Below are 24,843 nucleotides of genomic sequence, written 5' to 3'. Positions count from 1 at the left end.
CAGTAGCATGTATCAGAGTTGTCTTGTTAAAACATTTCTGAAGAAAAACACGCAGGACAAAACTCTGGGTTAGGAAAAAGTACCACACATGCCAATTAGAATGCTGACACCAAAACTAAAGATAAATATACAATCAATGTGGACACAATCTAAAAGCTCCATCGAGTATGCAAGATCCCGTTCACGAAGCCCATAGTTTGCAATTCTATGAGCCACTGTTTTAGCTTGGCGGGGTAGATAGCAAACAACAATTGGCGGCCTCTGTTGCAAAAGCATTCGAATTTCCTCCACCAATCGCCCTTCCGGAGCTAAACAGTCTTCCTTCCCATTAATCATGAGGACTGCGTTCAGACAATCGGATTCTATAATCAAAGGCAGCAAAGAAGCATCCAGTGCAAACAATAAACCATTTTTCAGTGCATATAGTTCTGTGACAAGGACTGAAACCATGCTAACCTTCCTTCACATTAACAGCTCCGTCAACATTTAGTTTGTAGAATCCATCAGCCATCAGGAGGTCGTTGCCATCGAATACTATCAGTTTGCAAGGAGGGACTCCTATAATGTAAACTTGCAGCTGCTGTAAATTCAGCATCATAGAGATCCATTAAGGGGCTCGGCAATGTTTGATCATGCCCAAATAAAATTCCATTGCGTTCATTCCAAAGTAACCATATGTCATTAACCTGTAGTGTGAGAAAAGTTTGATGGGAAACCCAGTGTCATTGCATTATTTTGAATTATTTCACGGTAACAAATTTAACCAAAATACTAATTTTGTTTGTTTGTTTTGTTTTATCGTTTTAGGGAAAGCAGCTAGGTCTTTGGTGTCAGCAGCAGCTATGGAATTTGTGCATGCCAATGGTCCTTTCCACAACAAGACCAAGGTTATTTTTGTATTGGGCTCGACCGGGTGTGGAAAAACAAAACTCTCCATAGACTTAGCCACTCGTTACAACGGTGAAATAATCAACTCCGACAAAATCCAAGTCTACAAAGGCCTTGACATTGTGACCAACAAAGCTACAAAGCCCGAGCAAAGAGGCATCCTCCATCACCTGCTAGGGTTCATCCAAGACCCGGAAGCTGATTTCACGGTGGAGGAATTTTGTCGTCAAGTGCGCAAAGCCCTCGATGAGATCACGAAGCGCAACCGCGTCCCGATCATTGCTGGTGGATCCAACACTTACATCGAGGCGCTTGTCGAAGATCCAACGCTCAGGTTCCAAGATAAATATGATTGCTGCTTCATATGGCTTGATGTGTCTTTGCCTGTGCTCTATACTCGTGTCTCTGAAAGAGTGGATGAAATGGTGGATGCCGGGCTTGTGGATGAGCTCAGGGAAATGTTTGTTCCCGGGGCAGATTATGAGCGCGGCATTCGTCGGGCTATTGGAGCTCCTGAGATGCATGCATATTTCATGGCTGAAATGGATCCTTCAGCAGATGAGGCCAGAAAGGAATTTCTGTTCAAAGATGGGATTCAAAAAACTAAGGACAATACTTTGAAACTTGCTGAGTGCCAGGTGCAGAAAATTGAACGTCTCAGGACCAAATGGGATATCCATCGGATTGATGTGACTGTCGTGCATGAGAGCTGTGGAAAGAAAGCTCAGGTTGCATGGGAAAACTTGGTTTTAAAGCCAAGCTTCTCCATTGTGAGTGAATTTTTTGAAATGGATGGCTAAATTGTTGGAGCAAAAAATTAGGGTTTCCGATTCTCTGGCTTGCATTCAAGGACCTGCTCGTACCGAATTATTACATAGAAAAGAGATTTTTTTATATGTATTTTTTTTTTTTATCACTTTGAGGAACGTATTGGTTAAGCCAGTACTTCATATATGGTAATATTAATTTCGGCTTTAGGACTGCTTTGTTCTTTGGTTTTTAATTTATACAAGCGATATTTTATTTTAATTTAATCAAAATTATGGGAAGTGGGATTCGAACTCGGGTGCAGAATAGAGAGAACATCCACTCTAGCCATATGTATGAACTTTATCTTTAAGTTGCAGCTCAGTCCATATTTTAGTAATTGCTCATCTCATCCACCTAATCATTCTATATGCCACAATTTTTTTTTTCTTTTTGTTGAAAATATCTGTTTACTCGAAAGAACCCCATTACATTCTAAAATGCTATCTTAATTAAGTTGAGAAAAAAAATAGTCTCGAATACAATGATAAAGAAATGTGTACATATTATATACCATGAGGTCTATAAGGAAGTTTTTCTGTGTTCAGTGTTTTAATTTCTCATAATTAATGGCAATATCAATGAATTTCAAAAATTAAGAACCAAAAAAAAGTTTTTTTTATGCAATTAGATTCTTGTTTAATGCTCATATATTTTACCTTTATGCAATATAAAATTATCCATGATGAAAATAGCCATGTGTGCATGCAATGCATTGATACTTGATATTGGACTGACCATTAATAAGCTTCCAAATGTTTGGCGTAAAATAAAATAGAGTTATTTACACTAACACTTTGAGGTTTTCGGTGTTTTTATAAAATTTCCTGAGGTTTAAAAAATTACACAAACACCCCCATAGGTCTTTAAGTGTTTTCACAAAACCCATTTCCATTGATTTTTTGTCCAAAGATTGATAATTTTATATGAAAAAAATTTCTTCAAATGACAAAAGTTAGCATTTGAGATTAGATTGCACATCCATTCGTTGAGGTTAATTTTATTACTTGCAAAAGTTTTTATTTATTGAATCATCAAATTTTGGATGAAGAATCAATGAAAATGGATTTTGTGAAAGCAAATTGAAATCTCATGAGGTGTTTGTGTAAGTTTTGAAACCTCAGAGGATTTTGTGAAAAACTGGAAACTTCAGGGGATGTTAATATAAATACCTCAATAAAATAATAAGTTTTTAGTAGCAAGAAAGAAATAGATAATAAAGTCACATGTTCATTTATATTAATTAATTAATTAATTAAACCAAACTGTAAAATAAAGAAGCACGAGCAACACCAAGCAGTAACGAGTACAAGGTGATCATTCAAAGAAATTTCAGCCCAATGATTTGTGTGGCCTACCATCAAAAAAATAAATGAGCTTTGTTGTCACCAGTTTGGCCCAAACTACGAACTTTTAAGTTGGCCTTCACCAATATTGAAGTGGTTTTAAGGTTAACAGTTTCTATTACTAAAATTGTTTGTTTTGCGTGCGAGTTTTGTTTTTTTGTTTTTTGTTTTTATATACCTAAACTAAATAAAAATAATTATAATATATGTAAATCATGTATATCATGATAATGATATCGTTAATGATGTGCCATTAGATTCTAGGATCCGAATTCTCTGTTATGATTTTCTCAGCCATGATCTACTTAACTTTTCATCCTCCACAAAACATCCAAAAGATCGAAAGGTTATAATGTTTTCAATCTTGGAGACGTCAACCAAATAGTGGAAGGACCTAAATATTATATTAAGTTTACTTTCATGTCATTTATTCATTTTGCAAATATACTTCGTGGATGTGTGAATTTGTCTACCGGTCATGAAAAAAGAGATGTTATGGCCATTTTCTATGAAGTACTGGACAAAACTGAAGGGCCTAACTGAGAAATGTTCGGTTAATCTCCCTTTCAAAACTTCATTGATATTGTAACCAAAGCCAAAAGTACTGGACATGATATAATTCCCAAGGGCACAAAGCTTATTATCAGAAAGAAATCATTCTAATGTTAGGTCCCATAAAATCTCGAATGCTCCAGCCTCTAACCAGATCAATGCCTTTGCCGTTCACTTTCTTACTGTGAAACAGAACACTTCATTTTCATAATCAAATGTATTCATTGATTGAGAAGTGAAATTATACAATATCCCAGAATTAGCAGCTATTGGTGGACCAAAATATACCCCAGCAACAGAATTATTTAAAGTAACCCTTTGAGTTTACAACTGCTTTTGCAAATCATTTGCTTTAGTATAAGCTCAATTTTCTAATAATTTGATTGAGATAATAGATGTTTTAAGCTCCACTTGTAGCGCTACTGCTACCACTCTTCTTATCAAGCTCTTCCAATGCTGCCCACAATTTTGAATCATCGTAATCCTTTATGAGAAAGGTCGGTTTTGCTTCAATTAGTATGTGTTCTGGATTTCCAGTGGTTAAACCAATAACTGGCATACCGGCTGCAACTCCAGCTTTAATCCCAGAGACAGAATCCTAGCAAAGCAAAAAACAAGAACAGAAAATAAGTTCCCAAAGTTCCAGTAAATAATTTTTTCTCAAAATGTGACATAAGAAGAGGCAGACCTCAAACACAAAAGTGTGATCTTTTGATACGTTGAGTATTTCAAGAGCCTTCAAGTAGGGCTCTGGGTGTGGCTTGGCATGCTCGCACTCGTTCCCAATAATAAGAGCTTGAAAAAAATCTGTGAGGCCAAGCATTGAGAGCATTTGCTCAGCATTTGGTCTTGGAGCATTAGTAACGGCAGCCCGTTTCAGCCCACGATCTTCAACCCATTTCTTCACTTTATAAATGCCATTCACAGGCTTCAATTGTTCTGTGGCCAATCTGTTTCCATCGGAGAAATGATATAAGGTGGGAACCAGAAAGGAATTCCAAGTCTAGATTAGTTGAAGCTTTTACCTACGAAACATGGCTTCCTTGTCCTCTGTGAACTTTAAGCCTCTTTCGAAGTCATCAGGAAAGAGTATCCTAGCAACATCATCATTATGCTTCCCAGCAAAATTCTCAATATAGTACTCCTCAGTGATTGGAACCCCTCCATTGAAACCTATCTGTTAATTTACCGCAATTAAGTTAATCATCAACCTTCACAGGTCAAAGATTCTTTAAATTCGTACTAAATTACAAGCTTCCTTCATGCACCTTTTCATTGTAAATATGATTACAGTTCACCTTTTCATTGTATGTATAATTACAGTTCAGAGTTATAAATTTTATAAAAAGTATGAGCAGCTTTCATTAAGTGGTAGAAGTCCTCTGCACTTTTTATGGTGTGATATTTATATAGCTAAAAATAGGTCAAATTATGGCCAGATAAATCCTACATATTTTCCTTATGACAGAATAGTAGGAAACAAAACAATCACTTTACCTCTGGAAGCATTTCGCGGAAGGCATAGAAATGAATGGGATCTGAATCACACAGAGTTCCATCAATATCAAATAGTACTGCTTCAAGTGGAGCAAGTCCAGAGAGTGAACTTTTGCTGGTTCCAAAGACACATCACAGAAAAAATAGAAGGTAATAAGGCACTAGTACAATAAAAAAATGAAACCAAAAAATACAAATGTAAGACAATCCCTTTTGTGTTCTGTAGTATACAATGAGCAAAACACAAATTTACACACCAAAATTCTCACACCTATACAAAATTAAATGTCGCGCAGAGCAATTTCTTTGGTGTAACAATGCCTGGTTGAGTTAGGTTAGTCGACATTACCTACTTTCTGTGAAAATAAAAGTCTCTACTGTCTCCATATGGAGTAAGGAGATAATAGAATTTTTATTTTCATAATTTTTATTGTTTTGATCAGGTAAGCTATAGTCTTTTAACATGTTTTCTTTTGGCAAAAACATCAGCAGGCTATCTGACTTAATGATTCAGTATTAACGCTAAAGTTGACAGTAGATCAAAATGGACCTAAAAGATAATGACAACTTCAGCGGTTTGGAGAGAAAGAACCATAATTGGCTGCGCAAGCCAAATCATGCCAGTGAAACAAAGGCATTAAGAAAGGGTAAAACGCATAAAAAGCATATACAATCTATGCAAAATTAACAATTAGAGGAGAGAACAATGACATGGAAGTGAAAATATGCAGAATATATGTCTCTGTGTGTATGATTACGGAAATAGACCTGTTACAGCTAAAACTACTGAATAGGACAATTGAAAATAGCTCAACATTCCACTTAACGTTAAAATTATCTATTCAATACCCTTAACAATTTGGTTCTGCATAGCTCATGAATGTCCTCTGTGATTGAGAAAAAGGCAAGGGTGATGACGATATTTTACTCACATTCATTTACGAATTTTTTTATTTTTATTTTTGTTTTGTACTCAAGGGAAAATACAACAGAACGACTTGGTTGTATGTGTCAATATGATCTACAGCCTCCTACATTTTACCCTGCTATTTTGATATTTTCTATTCTTTTCCAAAAATAACAATTTTTTCCATGTACTCTGCCATTATAAATCAACCCAAAACATGAATTAAAAGAAGCATATCATGTTTGCTGCTGGAAATTTTGCCACCACTGGTCACACACATGAGCTTGACAGTATCAGATCAAATTTGATCCGAAACTATTAACTAACAAAAACCAAATATATCAGAAAACGTTGAGATTTGAAGAAGAATTATGTTACCAAGAATATCAGTAAAATGACATACTCACAGGCAGAAGCAGTAAAATATGAACTTGCATTGAAAATCAGAACATCAACACTAAACACCCAGATCAATGGAAATTTCATATAACTCATTAGTAAGATAATCACCAATCAACAGTAGCAAAACATTGATACCAAAAATAAATAAATAAACAAAGACATTACCAATTAACAAATACTGACCCACCTATAAAAAATTACAAAATTTTAAAAAATAGAATGCAATATGATAGAACAAATGTTTTCAGTTACCGATAGCAGTATGTACGTGAATGCCATTGAAAGGAAAACAGATTTGTAAATCTCAGAGCTACCCAGATCAAGTTTTCAGTCAATGTAAGCAAGAAAGATCAAAGAAAGCACAAAACGCGACAGGAAGGTACCTGTCCACAGAGTTTTCCCCAGAAGAAGCTGTCATCGTTTGATGGATAGGTTGTGGAGGATATTGCAATAGCTTTCTCTGCGAAATCTGGCTTTCAATTAACGCGAAGGGTATTCGAGAGCAGAGTGATGAGAGGAAGACGGTGAAGTTAATTAAATATGAAAGGGAATGTGAGAGAGAGAGAGAGAGAGAGAGAGAGAGAGAGAGAGAGAGGAATCTACCGTCGGAATCAATACAGCAAGTGAAAATATGCGAGTTGCTTTCCTTTTTTTGGTCAAAAAAGGGAGGATTTCATTAACAGCCCAAAACGCAGCCAACAAATTTCTTTTTTGGCCGTTTTCTTCTTTTTATTATTATTATTTTTTATTATATATAATTTAGTATTCGGACTATGACCAAATTACAAAATCCCCCCTCATAGCTTAGATGATATTACTAAACTCCCCCATTTTCGTCTACCTTTCACTACTTTTCTTTTTTATTGATACATGTCATATTGGTGGAGCGGGGATTCAAACATAAAATATGATAATTATTTTTAACCACTTTAGCTACAAAGTCATGTGCAATCTTCTTCTCACCATTATTTCATATTGCACAATACGATTCTTTTTTTTAAGTACTAAATAGTTTTGGTTAAGTGTATTTCACTTCCTAATTAGAAGAGGTTCCGATTTCAATAGTCTCACTCATATATGAATAATGCTAAAAAGGACACCTACATTCCATGTCAATAGTGAATGTTTCTATTAACATGTCGACCTAATAGAAGGGTGTATATGTAGGGTTTATTCGATTTTGAATACCGGTTTGTAAAACATCGAAAAATCATGTATGAACCTGAAAAAATCCACCAGCACGCCATCTTTTTTCCTCATGAAGTAACTTGAGGTAAAGTCAATATTTACCAACACTAATGCAAATGGAAATTAGAATAAATTCCAAGATTCTAACCAATTCATGCCCCTGACCCAGAGCATGGACATAGCTTCTTGTTTCAACCAAGAATGACATTTTCAGAGTAGAATTATAGATGCACATTACCACATGATCACAAGAGAACTTTTCATTTACGATTATCTAACAGTTTGAAATCTTCAAAATATGATTTTCCATGATGAATCATTTCCAGCCTTTTCAATCCGATCCAGGCCTCTGCCCCTCACTTCCTTAGAGTGAAACAGAAGACTGCATTTCCAATTTCTGTAGCTACTAACACTTTATGATTATATTATATGACCAGTAAAATTATACTGTTTCCAGAATTAACAGCTATAAGTGTACCAAGATATATAGCAGCAACAGCCTTCCAAATCACTCCTTTATTTTACCACAGATTTATTTCTAATCATTTGATTGAGATGATAGATGTTTTAAGCTCCACTTGTAGAAGTAGCAGTACCACCCTTCTTATCAAGCTCTTCTAATGCTGCCCACAACTTCGGATCCTCATAATCCTTTATAAGAAAGGTAGGTTTTGCTTCCATTAGTAGATGTGCTGGATTTCCGGTGATTAAGCCGACAACCGGCATACCAGCTGCCACTCCAGCTTTAATCCCTGAAACAGAATCCTAACAAAGCAAAAACAGAAAAGATATTAAAATCTCAGAAGTTCCTGAAAAAAAAAAAAAAATCTTAAAAGGGGTTGCAGAAGAGGCAGACCTCGAACACAAAAGTGTGATCCTTTGATACGTTGAGTGTTTCAAGTGCCTTTAAGTAGGGCTCTGGATGTGGCTTCACATGTTCACAGTCACTCCCGAGAATAACAGCATGAAAGAAATCTGATAGGCCAAGAATTGAGATCATTAGTTCAGCATTTGGTCTTGGAGAATTACTAACTGCAGCCCGTTTCAACCCGCGATCTTCAATCCATTTCCTCAATTTATGGAGGCCCTTCACAGGCTTCAATTGTCCTGGGGCCAATCTGTTACCATCAGAGAAATCATATAAGCTGCTGGGAACCTGAATGAAAATTCAAGTATGGAGAAGGTGAAGCTTTTACTTTCGAAACATGACTTCCTTGTCATCTGTGAGCTTTAAGCCTCTTTGGAAATCATCAGGAAAGAGTATCCTGGCAATATCATCATTATGCCTGCCTCCAATATTCTCAATGTAGTATTCTTCAGTAATTGGAACCCCTCCATTGAAACCTATCTGTTAATTTCACCACTTCAGTTAATCACCAACCTATACAGTTCAAAGGTTCTCAAAATTCTACTGAATTACAAGCTTCCTTGGGTACATAATTACTGTTCCTTATGTAACTTTTCATGTAAATATTGCTAAAATATGAATATGGGTTTTCAATATGTTCAGATTATTTATTCATCTCCATAAGGAGGTATATATATAGGTTTACAGAGTGCTTTACAAGGAATAAGATACTATCAGGAATTAGGAAAGTGTCTCCTAATTATACACAGATTTGTCAACTAAATGGAATGGGAAAGTAAATCCCTTAATTAATCAAGGAAATAATTCTCCTTGATTAATTAGGAGACTCACGTCAACACTCCTCCTCAAGTTGGTGCATATACGTCACCAATGCCCAACTTGGTAAGTGAGTCATAAAACACTCTGCTACAAACAGCTTTGGTTAAGATATCAGCTAATTGATCTTCTGATCTTACGAATGGTAGGCGGATGATCTTCTTCTCAATTTTTTCTTTGATAAAATGTCTATCCACCTCAACATATTTGGTTCGATCATGTTGAACTGGATTATGGGCAATATCAATCGCTGACTTGTTGTCACAATGCAACTCCATTGGCTTTCCTGGCTTGAAACCCAGTTCTGTCAAGAGTCTTCTGATCCATAGCAATTCACAAACTCCATGAGCCATTCCTCGATACTCTGCTTCTGCACTAGACCGAGAAACCACATTTTGTTTTTTACTCCGCCAAGTTACTAGATTACCTCCCACGAAGGTGAAGTAGCCTGAAGTAGAGCGTCTGTCAGTAATGGATCCAGCCCAATCAGCATCTGTATATCCCACAACTTCAAGATCTCTATTTTTTGAGAACATTAATCCTTTTCCAGGGGCTAACTTTAAATACCTTAAGATTCGATCAACTGCATTCCTATGAGACACACTGGGTGAATGCATAAACTGACTGACCACACTCACAGCATATGCAATATCTGGTCTTGTGTGGGCTAAATATATTAACCTTCCAACAAGGCGTTGGTATTGTTCCTTATTGGTTGGTTCTTGATCCATACCTTCACACAACTTGTGATTCATCTCGATTGGTGTGTCAGCAGGCTTACATCCAAGCAATCCTGTTTCAGCAAGTAGATCCAATACATATTTCCTCTGTGACAGAAATATACCATTTGCGGACCTTGCTACTTCAATTCCAAGAAAGTACTTCAGATCACCTAAATCCTTCATCTCAAATTCCTGAGACAAATACTTCTGTAGTTTCAATTGCTCTCCTGTGTCGTTTCCAGTCACAACTATGTCATCCACATAAACAATCAGTGCGGTAAGTTTCTTTCCATCACGCTTCAGGAACAAAGTGTGATCCGCATTACTCTGTGTATATCCAAAAAACTTCATGGATTTAGTGAATCTACCAAACCATGCCCTGGGAGACTGCTTTAACCCATACAATGACTTTTTGAGCTTGCAAACTTGATTCCCTTTGTCATGAGTGAAGTTACATCCTGGTGGTAAGTCCATATATACTTCTTCTTCCAGGTCTCCATGTAAGAATGCATTTTTTACATCAAACTGATGTAATGGCCAATCGAGATTTGCTGCTAGAGACAGGAGGATTCTGATAGTTTTGATCTTGGCTACTGGGGCAAAGGTTTCTTGGTAGTCTATCCCATATCTCTGTGTGTATCCCTTTGCCACCAATCTAGCTTTATATCTTTCAACAGATCCATCTGCCTTGAGTTTCACAGTATAGATCCATCTGCATCCCACTGTCTTCTTTCCATGAGGTAATGGCACGAGTTCCCATGTGCCATTCTTCTGGAGAGCTCGCATTTCTTCATTCATGGCTTCTTTCCATTTTTGATCTTCTAGTGCTTCAGTTACACTGTTGGGAACAGGTATTTCGGCTAACTGCTTCACAAAGTGTACCCGTGACTCAGATAATCTGGTGAGAGATACATAATTGTTGATGGGATATTTCCCCTTTGCATTAATATCTGCTTCATAGTGTACTGGGGGTTTACCATGATTCTTCCTTTTTGGAATCTGATATGTAGGCTCTGCGCCTTCTGAAATGCAATCAGTTATTTCATTAATGTTATCAGTTTCAGGTAGAGAAGTTACCTGAATGACGTCCTCAGCAGATGATTGGTGTGGTACTGGAGCTGAAGAATTTTCCGGAGCGGGCATAAACTCTTCAATTCTCTCCTCCTGAGTGTGATGGCTGGGATCGGACTGAAGCGGAACAATTTCAGCAAAAACTGGGGAGAGCGACTGGTCGTCAGGGTCAGGCGACCGGTCGTTTTCAGGCAGAGTCGTGGGCGACCAGTCTTTTTCATCTGGCGACCGGTCGCTTTCAGGCAGAGTCGTTTGCGACCGGTCGTTTTCATCTGGCGACCGGTCGCTTTCAGGCAGAGTCGTTTGCGACCGGTCGTGTTCATCTGGCGACCGGTCGTTTTCGTCGGGCGACCGGTCGCTATAGATCGACGACCGGTCGTTCTGTGTCTGGAACGAATCTGGAAAAATGGCTGGAGTAAAAAATTCAGAAATATGAGAAGGATCCTCCGGGGCATCCAAAAAATAGCTCTCCTGTTCCCGGAACGCAACATCCATGGAAGTATATACTTTCTGACTCGGCGGATGAAAACACCGGTAACCTTTCTGATGAGGTGCATACCCAATGAACACACACTTGTCGGCACGGGGATCTAATTTGCCGCGTTGGTGATCATGTAAGTGGACAAAGACCACACAACCAAAGATGCGGGGTTCCAGGTTTTGGGTGGGAGGTATTTGGCTATGGTGTTGGAGTGTTTGAAGGGGGGTTCGGAATTGGAGGATACTAGAGGGAATCCGATTGATAAGGTAAGCCGCAGAAAGGACGGCTTCGCCCCAAAAAGACCGAGGCATATTTGCACCAAAGAGGGATGCACGAACTACTTCCAGTAAGTGTCGATTCTTTCGTTCAGCCACACCATTCTGTTGAGGAGTGGATGGGCATGAGCGTTGATGGATGATACCGTGAGCTTGGAAGAACTCATTAAGATCATGGTTGAGAAATTCCCCGCCATTGTCAGACCGAAGAACCTGAATTCGGGTATGAAATTGTGTCTCCACCATGTGATAAAACTGTTGAAACTTGGAACTGACTTCCCCTTTAGTTTTGAGAAGGGAAACCCAGGTCATGCGTGTACAATCATCAATGAACGTGACAAACCATCTAGCTCCCCCGGGAGTGGTAATTTTAGAAGGGCCCCAAACATCAGAATGAACAAGGGAAAAAGGAATTAAACTTTTATTGGAACTTAAGGGAAAGGGAACACGATGGCTCTTGGCCAGTTCACAAATGTCACACTTAAAACTAGAACTCTCTAAATCTGAAAATAATGAAGGAAATAGCTTCTGTAAATATCCAAACGAAGCATGTCCAAGACGGCGATGCCATAACCATACTTCGGAAGTTTTCTTCTCAACACTCGTCCCCCCAATTTTGTAAGCTTGACTGAGGCTGGCTTCACTGTCAGATTCCAGGTCCAAATAGTAGAGTTTGCCCCTCCTAGTACCACAACCAATCGTCTTGCTGCTGAGAATGTCCTGAAAAACACAATGAGTAGGCCAAAAGGTTACAGTGCAATTCAAAGCCGTAGTAATTTGGGCAACAGACAAGAGATTATGATGTAAGGATGGAACAATCAACACAGAATCCAAAGTGAGGGAGTCAGAGAGAGAGAGGGAACCCTCCCCAATCACCGGGGAGGGGGTACCATTGGCATTAGACACCACCGATTGAGAAGGCGGTGTATGAAAAATAATTTGTCCCGGATCAAAGGTCATGTGATCAGTGGCTCCGGTGTCAATGACCCATGTGTGTTTCTTTGAGGAACTATGCAAAACATAACCTTGGGTACCTGATGTGGCTACAGAGGCAGAGGCAGGAGCCGGTGCAGGTGGAGCAGCAGGACGGACAGGATCCGTGACGGAAGATGTGTGAAGGGAGGTGCTCCTATTCTTGCGAGGAGCTTTGGAGTGGTCCCACCAATCCGGGTACCCAATTAGTTCATAACAGCGAGCACGATTATGTTTGTGCCCACCACAATGAGTGCATTTGGTTTCTGGACGAGAGCTTGTGTTCTGAGTCTGAGAAGCGCCACCGGTAGAGGGTGGAGGGCCCCTCGGACGTTGAGTGGCCAGAACCGCAGTGTCTGGAGTACTGGCCATGATCAGTCGTTGTTGAGCTTCGCGACGTACATATGCAAAAGTTTGGTCAAGATCCAATTTGGGGTCTTTGCGCAGGATCTCCCCCCGGACTTGATCAAACTGAGGATCGAGCCCGGCAAGGAAAAGGTGAACACGAAGACGATCCAGTTCAGTCTGGCGCTCAGTGATGTCGTCGTTACAGTGCATGCGATTCGGGGTGCGATGATCAATCTCCTGAAAGATGGTCTGCAGTTGGCTGTAGTATTTGTGGACGGGAGCACCATTCTGTTTAATGGTGAACGCCCGTTTATTGAGATCAAACAGAAAAGTTTCATCCCCCCCATCAAAGTAGGTTTTCTTCACGGCATCCCAGATTTCCTTGGCGGTACTAAAACGGATGAACCGACCCATTAAGTCTGGAGACATGGAGTCGATGAGCCACCCTTTGACCCGAAAGTTCGCCGACCATTGGTTGTAAGTGGAGGAGGACTTAGGGGGCTGCGGAGTGTCGCCGGTGAGGTACCCCAATTTTTCGCGACTAGCAATACGTAACTCCATGACCTGAGACCATAAGGCATAATTGGTCTCGGTCAAGGTGATGCCGGTAGGAAACGGAGCGTTGTCACTCTGAATAGTAACAATTTGGGGGGATGAGGAAGTGGATTCGGTGGTTTGGGAAACGATATCCATGGCAGCGGAAGGAAAAAAAAGTAGGGTTTCGGGGTGTGTTTAGGGTTTTAGGGATTCAGGGGTCAGAGTTTCAGGATTCAGGGTTCCGGGATTCAGGATTCAGGATTCAGGATTCAGGGATTCAGAGTGTTTGAGGGTTTCGGGGTGTGTTTGGGGTTTCGGGATTCAGGATTCAGAGTTTCAGGATTCAGGGTTTCGGGATTCAGGATTCAGGATTCAGGATTCAGGGATTCAGGATACGAGGGATTCAGGGATTCAGGATTCAGAGTTTCAGGATTCAGGGTTTCGGGATTCGGGATTCAATACGAGGATTTAGAGACAACCTAGGATCGATTACTCTGATACCATGCTAAAATATGAATATGGGTTTTCAATATGTTCAGATTATTTATTCATCTCCATAAGGAGGTATATATATAGGTTTACAGAGTGCTTTACAAGGAATAAGATACTATCAGGAATTAGGAAAGTGTCTCCTAATTATACACAGATTTGTCAACTAAATGGAATGGGAAAGTAAATCCCTTAATTAATCAAGGAAATAATTCTCCTTGATTAATTAGGAGACTCACGTCAACAAATATGATTACAGTTCAGTTCACCCTTTCATTATAAACATGCCTACTGTTCACCTTCTCATGGTATATATGATTACGGTTCACAGTTATACAATTTCTACAAAGTATGAGCAACTTCCATGAAATAGTAGAAGCCTCCTTTGCACTTTTCATGGTGTGATATGAATGCAGTTAAAAACAATGTAAAATTATGACCAGAGAAATCCTAAATCATATCTTTGTAACAGAGTATTGGAGAAAACAAAAAAGAAACACCACCTCCTGAAGCATTTCACGGAAGGCGTGGCAATGAATGGGATCTGAATCACACAGAGTTCCATCAATATCAAATAGTACTGCCTCAAGTGGAGAAATTCCAGAGAGTGAACTTTTGCTGGTTACACACACACACACCACAAAAGAAAAGCCAATAAGGGATCAGAACCAAAAGAATACAAGTCAAAGACAAAGGTTTTTGTTTCATGCAGTATAGAACGAATGAACACGAAGTTACACACAAAAGTTGATAATAAATCAAATGGGGAAGAAAGAACCCCAAATGGTGAAAGCTAAATGATGCCAGAGAAGCAAAAGCACTGGTAGAAGATACAGGGGAATTAGCAATCTAAAAAGTAAGAACAATCAACATACACAATCTGTGCAAACTAAAAAATTACAGGAGAGAACGATGACATACAAGTCAAACTAAGCTGAATATACAGACATATATATACATAAACATGGATGCACATGGCAATCAGACCACATAGTTAATTCCTCATACATGAGAGAATATAAATTGGTTCAACATGCCACCTCAAATTTAAACAGTGAAAAGGAAACTTGCACACAAAAAAATAAATCCATTACAATTCACAACAACAAACCTCAACAAAAATGAAAAAACAAATACAACCCAACATGATATAACAAAAGTTTGACACTGGCATTGCAACATAAACTCCTATAAGTCATCTTTTCCAATTTGTGAGAATGCCATTCAACAGGAAACAAATTGTGAAATATAAGAACTACCCAGATCAAAATTTCAGTCAATGTTTGCAAGAAAAATCAAAGAGAGCACAAAGCGTGTACAGGGTACCTCTCCACTGAATTTTCACCAGAAGAAGCTGCCATAGTTTGATCGTCTGCGGAAGATATTGCAAGGGCTTTCTCTGCGGAATTTGGGTTTTGTTTTGATGAAGGCAATGGGAATTTGAGAGCAGACTGATCAGAGGAAGAGATTGAGTGATCAAACAAGCAAACGAGAGAATTGGCTTTTTATTCTCCTTGCATGTTTGTTTTATTTTTTTTATGTATTTACTATTTAGTATTCCTACTATGACGAAATTAGAAAATTGCACCACAGTTTTGACAATATTACTAAACTCCCCTGTTTTCGTATGCTTTTACTATGTTTCCAACTTTATTAGAATGATTCAGAAACTCCTTTGTTAAAATTGATACAAATCCATAAGACTTATTATCCCATTAGTTATAACTTAATTATAAGATCATAGTCGACTCTTGGTATGTATTGGGTTAGGGCTCGAGCTATTGAGCTAAGGTTGAGATCATAGTCGACTCTTGGAATATGCAATGTGGGTAATTGAATAGAGTCCTCATTTGAAGAAGGCCCCAAATTATGATTTTGTTTACACTATATATTATTTTGTTATATTATTATATATTCATTTTAACACTCCTTTAACTTAAGAGAGATAATAAGAAGTAATATACATATATTTAATATAATTTACAATACTTAATTAGCCAAAAGTCCAACCGCCTATAGGTTTAGCATTTATAAAATTCTTTGCAAGTTTCTGTTCGCACATTTGGTATAGAACCTTTAAAATCTCATAGATGCCAAGGGCGGAACTATGAATTTTACAACGGATGGGCTAGCTAAAGTTATTAGTTTAAAATCTAATTATTATTATTATTTGGTACTTACAGTTTCTATAGTCTTTCTAGAAATAAAAGTAAACATTAAATTATATAAAACACGCTAATTCATGGCTCCATTGACTGATTTTCAATAAGTTTTAACATAAACCAAATAGGGTTTAGCACCATAGTGGAAACACGTATGATCAAAATGAAAATACATATTAAATGCAATTGAAAAACGCATATGATCAAAATGAAAATATGTTCAACAACAACAAGTTAAATATATAGGTTTTATATATTTTTCTTCCTTAAAAAACCTCATTGGGCTACAGCCCACTGTAACTCTTAGTGTGGTTCCGCCCATGATAGCCGCTCTTAGCTAGGATGTGAGCTTTTACATGAGAAAAATATGAATAAAAAATCAAATGGAGTGAGCTACAGAACGTCCAACCATAAGCTCATTTCTCCACTAGTTAAGTTGAGATACAAGAAAATTATATGAAAACCAAATATATCATGTAATCTAAAATAATTTTATGTATACGAAATGTCAATTTAAAATTTGTTCATACGTACTTTTTGTAAAATTGGAAAAAAAAAAAAAAAAAAAAAAAAAAGAAGAGAATAACTTGTTCATACTCGTCTTTAACATGAGGATTCGTCCCACCAATTTATTACTCAAATATTTGTTGTCCGCTAGGTTACAAAATTTAAGACAAAGCTTACCTTTAACATTAGCCACGAATTTTCTAATTATTTGTTATCCATGGAAGAGAATACAAAACATAAAGGTCAAGGGCATATAACAAATAATCGAAGAGTGGAGGCCCTCAATGGGTTATTATTCGAAAGGCATATTTACTATATTTAGTCTCGGGCATATTTACTATATTCTCCAAAATATTGGGGAAGCCGGGAGGAAGCTGCTCAGTTTAGCAGCTGGCAGTCAGTTCATACACGTTTCTAGGCTAATCTAAAGGTATATAATGAATCAAGATGGTTGGTGTGAGTGGTTCGGCACTCTCATTCCTTAAGAGAGATCAGGGGTTCGATCCCTACTCTCGTATGGGATCACCACTTTGGCTAGCACTTTACCCCTTACGGGCCGACCCAGTGTGAGCGAGAATTAGTCTGGGTTGTGGTTAAGGCTTAAAGGTGTCACTCATAATTATGGCCCATCCAAGACCACCTCGTGATTCTGACAAAACAAAAAGGTATATAATGGAGTCACGTGTTCATAAAAGTATGAGAGGAAACCAAGTTGGTCACGTCCTCTTGATCTCTCATACTTTACCACATCATTGTGATCTCATATTGTAGTTATGCTGTTGTAACATGTAGGGTGCCCACCTACCCACGACAAAGAGATTGATTTGCTTTTTCTTTTATTCGTCACATACATTGGGTTCTGACCACACCAAAAAAACCTATAGATTGGGTCATTGTGAAAGACAGAGAGAATGCAAATTAGGTCGAATTGCACTGCTCCACTTGGTGCGAATCTTAGAATTGGGTATATCGCGCACTCAATTGGGCTAAGTTGCTAAAGTTCAATTTAGACTAGAGTTGTATGGGCCCGTATGGAAGCATCATGACTTACCCAATCTTATACATGAACCACACATCACTAATTATTTCTTCTTCCTTTTTTCCTTTAAAAAAAAAAAAACCAAAAGTTATAGCCTAAACTACGAGGGGAGGGAGTTTCTCACATACACACACTACCAAGATGTCATGGGGATTCGAACTTGAGACCACTTGTCTGCGAACCAAGGTCCTTTTCTGTAACACCCCGACCCAACAAATTGTTTTTATTTAATTATTTAATTGTGCAATTAGATTCTTGCCTTAGGGGTTGGGACACTTTAGTTACTTTTTGTTCGAAAAGAATTTTGGAGGATTGAGTGGCACCATTACGTAGATCTCGTCGATACGAGCCCGTAGATAGGCAGCACGCTCAATTCCAAGTTGTAACGAATGCGTAAAGGTCTGAAAACTGAAAGGATGACTTTGACCTTAGGGTTCCTTGGTGGTTTAGAGTTGACTTTTTGCTTGGGGCTAGTTTTGAAAATTCTCTCACATCTCTCTCCCTTCGTGAAAACCAAGGCGGCCACACTTGGTTGGCGATCTCCTTGCTCAGGCCATGTGAGCCCTCAACACTAGTCAGGAAATGACCGTGAGGAGCCAGCGATCACGTCTGGGCCAATCTCCAACGAGCCCAGCCCCTCCCTGAGCCACAGCGAGCTCTGAAAGCACCGAGGGCTTCAAACTTTTCCAACTTCGTTTCCAACGACTCCGACGACCAAAATTGTCGGTCCAAGTATTCATTTTTCGCATACTTTACAGGAAGAGCCCTCTCAGGATTGAGCAACGTTAGACTTGTTGTGAGTGGACATTTGTTTTTAAATGTGCATTATTTTTCAAATATAGAATTGCTTGTGTTTGGGTTGGAAATGAGTATATCTTGGATTATTGAAGTTATGAAATTTCATATTGGTTAATCTTGGCTTTTACAAGGCTATATGGGATTTTTTTTTTTTTTTGGGGGCTAATACTTATTATTATTATTAAAGTATATGGTTTTGGATTTTTGGACTGTGGTGATATTCAACATGCGGTAACTCTTCGTAGGTGTGTTGGGACCCGGACACCCTTGACTGAGTGTACCGTAGAGCCCTTGATGGGGTTGTCTAAGCACGTAAGACTTATTTTAGCTGCATGTATATTGAGGATTCTGCCGTGCGTATCTGGGGAGCAATAGTCCCTTGATTGGACTGCTCGTCCCTAATCACATGAGTATGGAAGATTCTGCCATATGGTCTAGTTAAAAACAGTCCCCATATTGGATTGTTTTTTCCCGGTATATGATGATGGTGTGGTGTGTGTGTGCGTGTGTGGATTTATTTCCAAGTTGAGGTTTCTTGAGCATGTGCATTGAGAGTACTATGCACATGTATGAACATTTGAAATGAAGTTCAAAATTGAGGTTGGATATTTGGAAATTTCTTGGCATATTGTATTTTTGCAAGGGTATGGTTGTGGGAAAAAAAGGATTTTGGATTTTGATGAATATTATATTTTATATTAACGGGTTTACTTTGGTGGTGTTGAATATACGATTTTACAATAAGAATTAAATTAACAAGTTTACATCGTTTTCCAAGAATTTGAGAAGTATTAATTAAGTAGCTTTCCTTATCGTATGTCATGATATGAAATTTTACTGAACTGAAATATTTTCTAATATTGGATGATATTTCCGTAAGTTTACCAAAGAAATCTACTGCATGGTATTTTGGGCATTATTTTTTAAAACGGAAGGGGTTATTTATGTTGAATATAAATTATGTTTAACGCTTTGTTTTCGTCAACTCACATTTTTTGTTTTGCGCTCCCCAAGTTCTAGATATCTGAAGTCGAGATCACCACATCAAGGCATCGCCACTGTCCGCACTGTAGGAATTCCTCCTTTAACTTTCTCTACTTTCCTTTTACCCGAGTTGTAAACTTAATCTTTATTTGTTCTACTTGCTCATTAAGGGTTTAGCTCCGACATTGAAAAGAAAGAGTAATTCATATAGACTTGAAATTGGTTAACATGATACAGCACACAAATATTTGAAGTACGTGGTGTAAATAGTATGTAGGTAGACATTTTTTTTTTTTTTTTTTAATAGTACGTGGTTTATTTCTACACTGTTGTACAAGAATCACTCTCAATATGATAGCTTTTGCTTTTGCTTTTGTTGCTGTTGTCTGACAAAGTGAAAAAGAGGAAAAAGAGAAATATGCTAAAGTAATGTAGAATCCTAAAGCATAGACAAGGAACAAATTATTGGTTATAAGAACAAATGATTGGGGAATATACATTTATTCTGGAGTTGCTCTTGTTTAAGCAAGTTAACTAATGAATCGAGAAATCATAAATGAAAAAAAGACTAACAATATCAAATCTCATTTAATTTCTCGCGTTCATTGTACAAAAGGCGTTTATATAGAGAATGTACATTAATTGTCGTTAGATGAGTTTAATTTTGTAAATTCATGTAACAAAATGCTTTAATTAAGGTGGTGATCCTCCCTTAAAAAAATTAAGTTGGTGACCGAAATGCTCTAATAATTCTCATGTAGTTTCTAGCCCAACCAGTTTGTACGGTTGTATCAAATACACAAAAAATTGTAATGTTTTATTTTTCCGACATTGAAAAGAAAGAGTAATTCATATAGACTTGAAATTGGTTAACACGATTACCGCACACAAATATTTGAAGAACCAACCAACTGGTTCTTCTAATGATACAAAACATCCCAAGTTCGAATCCACTTTCTTAGTAAAACCGAAAAAAAAGAAGAAGGGAGAATCAAAAGCACACAAACGTACACAGAAATTAAACTGACGCTGATTGAGTAGGGCAATAAATATTAAGAAGCAGAAAGAAACAAAAGACACCAGTAGTAGTAGTAGCAGCCAATTATTTGGTGTTGGGGGGTGGATGTTTGTAGCAACCCCTATTGGTGTTTGGGGGACTGCAGTGCTCTGATTTGGGTGTGATGTTTGGCTTGCCATGGCAGCTTTTATCCCCTTGTCGGTTACATAGACTTTGGACAGCAATCAACGACTGTTCAGCTGTAGAATCATCAATTGTCTGGAGGAGCCTTATGCTGAATTCCGAGTCCAGCATGAACTCCAAATCAAAGTCCAACTCCGAGTGTGCAATCCGGCACGCCGTGTCGATAAGGCCGTTGCACCGGGAGGCAGAGTAGCCACCGGTGACGACGCTGGTGTTGATGTGGATGCCAATGCCATGGCTTGTGGTGAGCAGAGCCATGGCCATCATCACCATCATCAGCTTCATAGCTCCTCCTGAGTGACTCATCTTTCGTTTGTTTTTTTAAATCTTTTTCTGCTGCATGCAGTCCTCAAAGCCACTATAGATATTATATAGAATAAGTACTTGGCTCTTTACTCTTCATACAAAGCACAGCTAGGCTCCATAAACTTTTCTTTTTGCGCTATTATTGATTAATAATATATATATGCTTTACGGTAAAGAGAAAATATGGCTCGTCACATATAAAGTAAAGGTATCCCACAAATAATTATATATATATACATAGACCATGAGATTCACGACTCAGTCAGTAGCTAGCCTAGCATCCAATCCAAGCACTGGGCTTGCGGTCCCTGCGCATTTGTGTTTTAATTAAAGGTTACTACTTTAATTCATTCAAGAATTTATGAGCCAAAACTTGAGAAAGTTTTGAAATTCCCCATTTTGCTTCATTAAGAATTAGAAAATTAAAGAAAAAAAAATAAACATCTGTATATGTTGGATGATATGATTTTGATCAGAGTGATGCTCGTTACATCCACGTGTTCTAAAGTCACGTCCGTCGACAACAAGTTTACTATTTTACAAAAAAGATCTGTAAGGACCCACTCACCTTCCTACTTTCATTCATGTAAACTCGTTAAACCCTAGAATTATCATTCAATTCCTAGGATTGCTGCAGAAAAATTCCCCATGATGCAACGTTTTATTCCCATCCTTGCCTCATCAAATTGTGAGACTTATGCGTGGTGGGCCCGACCCCCAAAATGGTTTCCATGTCATGGCTGATGGGGCTCAACGGGTTTCTTTCCTTGATTTCAATGGCAGTCTATGTCGGCATACTGTAAAGCATATTCACAATTACAAGTCTCTCTCCCCGCCATCAAAAGTGCTAGGTCAGCTAAATTCATCCAAAACAAAGAAAAAAACATTAAATGTTACCCAGGAAAAAAACTACTCTTAATAATTTTTCCATTTTTACAAGACAACTAAATTGTTAAACTTTTAATAATTTGGACTTCACCGAAAGTTATTTTTGGCCTTTGTAGTTTGCCTATTTTTCACTTTTAGTGGTTTCGACTTGGTCAATTGTGCCCTTATAATTTTATAATTGTAGTCATTTAAGGATAAGTCATGAATTCCGTTAATTTCTTTCACACTGTCAGGAGTATTGCCGTCCATTTCTGCCATTTAAATGTTATAGCCAAAGTAAAAGACTTTAGGCCTTCTCCAACATATTTGGGCTAAACCCAAAATTTTCCCTCCGAAAAGTAACTATTTGGATTTTACTTGGACTCAAACTGTTTTTTCTCGCAACCCTCCAGACTCAAATTTTAAATTTGCAACTTTATTAAATTGTTTAAGAATGGTTTGAGTCTAATTGACTTTTTATGGATAACTTTTCTTCATTTAATCTTTTTAAATAACTTCTTAGTTTAATTTATTTTTTTTGAACAATTTGACCTAAAAAATTAAAATTCCACAAATATAATTTTATTCCAAAAGGATGAAAGGAGATTGATGAAATTGAAAAAGGAAAAATAAACTAAGAAAAAAAAAAAATTTTGATAGATTATTTGATAAATGGGTGGGTATTTATAGAGTTTGGAGTGAGTTTTGGGATTTGATATGATTTAGATTAATTTTAAATATTATTTTGAACGTTAGATTTAAATTTCAACAGTTGGATTTTTTTATACCATTAAAATAACTTGGATTTAATATGGATCGTTGATTTGGGTTACTGTTGGAATTAAAAAAAGAGGGGGTATTTGAATTGTGCCATTGGATTCCAACAACAAACTCGCGAGTGACCTAAAAAGATCTGCAGCAATAGCAGCACATGCCCTAATCACACCTCCTTGCACATGGGCTGCATCAGCCTTGAGTGGGCTCCATTGAAAACAATTCCAGTCCAGGCAATAGCTGGACTGGTATTTGGCCCTAAGTTTGAGTTTTTCCAAATTTTGGTCCTTTACTTTTCTTCAGTTAGGAGAGAATTTGGGCTATATATTTTGAGTTTGGCCATGGGTTGGGGATAGCCTTAGAAAACACAATTGTTGAATCAAACGTCCATTTACATTATTTCCATATAATTTGCATGGTTATAAGCATTGTTGCAATATCATTGTTGGATAAACAACTGAATTATGCATGGTATAATTGACTGTTGGCAGCTTAACAAATAGAAACATTAAGAACATGAAATGGGGAGTTTCATCTTGGCTATAACATTTAAATAATATAAATGGACGGAAATATCCTTGATGGCGTGAAAGAAATTGATAGAATTCGTTAATTGTCCTTAAATTGCTACAATTATGAAACTATAAGGATATAATTGACCAAATTGAAACTACAGAGACTAAAAGTGAAAAATAGGCAAATTATAGGACCAAAAATGACTTTTGGCCTTTGAACTATATATTAAAATTAGAAATTGGAATTTATATGATTTCGATCGAGAGTTTAAAACACAACATATCAAATGATTTACATATTAGATTGTCTCGCAATTCTCTCTGGGGATATACATATGAACCAGTGGCGGACCTATTAAGGCGCAAGGAGGTGCATCTGCACCTCTCCTCACTGGAAAAATCATTATAGGTGCTGCATATTGCACCTCTACTCAGCTTGGAAGGTGCACTCTAGGTGTTTGACGAAAAGCCTAAACGAAGTCAATATGCTACTGCACTGCGCTTGTTTTTTTGTTTTTATTTTATAAATCTTGACCAAAACTGTACCTCTGTTAAAAAAAATTCCTAAGTTTGCTTGTGAACTATGTCGTCTTCCGTACTGTCATGCCATAAAATAACTTCATAGAAAATTATATTCAGGATCAACTTGGAAGGAGAGGCATGCTTGAAGTGAACTTCAAGATAAAAAGACACCTTTAATTAAGAAACTATACTTTGACAAATATATTACTTCTATCTAATAATTACCATCAATTAAATAGTGATCCACTGTGCTTATTATACACTAAACTGTAATTGCGAACAACTTTTGTAGCTTGGGCCATCTTTGTTCAATACATATGAACGAAGGGTGTTTCCTAAGATCTTCCTAACACCCAAAATAAAATCACAGCCCATGTGCCTCAAATCAAAACTAGTACTAGGTGGGAAACTTGAGATGCTTAACATAAGGGGTTAATCTAGTGCAGAAGCACCTAACTTTGCCTTGTAATTCCAATTCAAGGAAATTCTATTCAAAAGTCTCAAATCTCAATCTTTGATTTTGACCCCTCTCTCTGGTTTGCCAGTGTCAACAAAACCTATCATGGTCAATCAATAAAAAATCAGCTCAAGTTGTGAGAATCAAATATTTCTCATCTTATATACATGCTTATCCACAAATTCATACTTTTCTGCTTCTGACTTGAGAAATTGATGAATTAATAACACTGCAAACACATTTAGACTGAAACAAAGAAAATAGCATAAACTTGGATCTAATGACTTTTTGATAATTTAATACCACAGAATTCAACAAGGAAAGAAAAATCACTATCACATTTGAAAGATGAGAAAGACGCTTTCCACAATAATATTCTACATCAAGTAAATAAATATGGCTAGGAAGGTAGCCGACAAACGCAAGTAACAGAATTCCACTCATTCAGAAAGAAAAAAATTCTTCAGAAGAATGTCAAAGTTGGTGAGGCTTACAAAATTGAAGTTGGACTTCATAATTTACTATAAATACACTAACCATTTAGC

The 24,843-nt window shown here is 37.5% G+C and overlaps 2 protein-coding genes and 1 pseudogene across 2 annotated transcripts; 1 reads left to right on the top strand and 2 right to left on the bottom strand.

The window, feature by feature from the left end:
- Window positions 1-842: 842 nt before the first annotated feature.
- LOC110766135 (adenylate isopentenyltransferase 5, chloroplastic pseudogene) lies at window positions 843-1,688 on the top strand (annotated as a pseudogene).
- A 2,107-nt stretch (window positions 1,689-3,795) lies between these two features.
- On the bottom strand, window positions 3,796-7,016 carry LOC110766129 (haloacid dehalogenase-like hydrolase domain-containing protein Sgpp). Its single transcript, XM_021969391.2, has 5 exons — window positions 6,783-7,016; window positions 5,091-5,205; window positions 4,619-4,770; window positions 4,282-4,543; window positions 3,796-4,191 (listed from the first exon to the last, which is right to left on the bottom strand). Exons 1-5 carry the CDS (start codon window positions 6,815-6,817, stop codon window positions 3,994-3,996), a joined length of 762 nt encoding a protein of 253 aa, XP_021825083.1. The 5' UTR covers window positions 6,818-7,016; the 3' UTR covers window positions 3,796-3,993.
- An 813-nt stretch (window positions 7,017-7,829) lies between these two features.
- LOC110766137 (haloacid dehalogenase-like hydrolase domain-containing protein Sgpp) lies at window positions 7,830-15,657 on the bottom strand. The gene is made up of 5 exons (XM_021969400.2): window positions 15,493-15,657; window positions 14,670-14,784; window positions 8,784-8,935; window positions 8,444-8,705; window positions 7,830-8,352 (listed from the first exon to the last, which is right to left on the bottom strand). The coding sequence occupies exons 1-5, from the start codon at window positions 15,525-15,527 to the stop codon at window positions 8,155-8,157; spliced, it is 762 nt and encodes a 253-aa protein (XP_021825092.1). The 5' UTR covers window positions 15,528-15,657; the 3' UTR covers window positions 7,830-8,154.
- Window positions 15,658-24,843: the final 9,186 nt, after the last annotated feature.

This window comes from Prunus avium, chromosome 5, assembly GCF_965620075.1.
Source record: "Prunus avium chromosome 5, drPruAviu1.hap1.1, whole genome shotgun sequence".
In the NCBI taxonomy this organism is placed as follows: Eukaryota; Viridiplantae; Streptophyta; class Magnoliopsida; order Rosales; family Rosaceae; genus Prunus; species Prunus avium.
This window is presented reverse-complemented; position numbering and strand designations above follow the sequence as displayed.

What these genes read in the sequence shown, in the direction of transcription:
- LOC110766129 (XM_021969391.2), bottom strand. Translation starts at nt 6,817, where the DNA reads ATGACAGCTTCTTCTGGGGAAAACTCTGTGGACAG. An exon ending in GGGGAAAACTCTGTGGACAG is followed by an intron (nt 5,206 to 6,782) that starts GTACCTTCCTGT and finishes CTTTGGAACCAG; the next exon opens with CAAAAGTTCACTCTCTGGAC. An exon ending in ATCACACTTTTGTGTTTGAG is followed by an intron (nt 4,192 to 4,281) that starts GTCTGCCTCTTC and finishes TTGCTTTGCTAG; the next exon opens with GATTCTGTCTCTGGGATTAA.
- LOC110766137 (XM_021969400.2), bottom strand. Translation starts at nt 15,527, where the DNA reads ATGGCAGCTTCTTCTGGTGAAAATTCAGTGGAGAG. An exon ending in GGTGAAAATTCAGTGGAGAG is followed by an intron (nt 14,785 to 15,492) that starts GTACCCTGTACA and finishes GTGTGTAACCAG; the next exon opens with CAAAAGTTCACTCTCTGGAA. An exon ending in TCCGTGAAATGCTTCAGGAG is followed by an intron (nt 8,936 to 14,669) that starts GTGGTGTTTCTT and finishes TGAAATTAACAG; the next exon opens with ATAGGTTTCAATGGAGGGGT.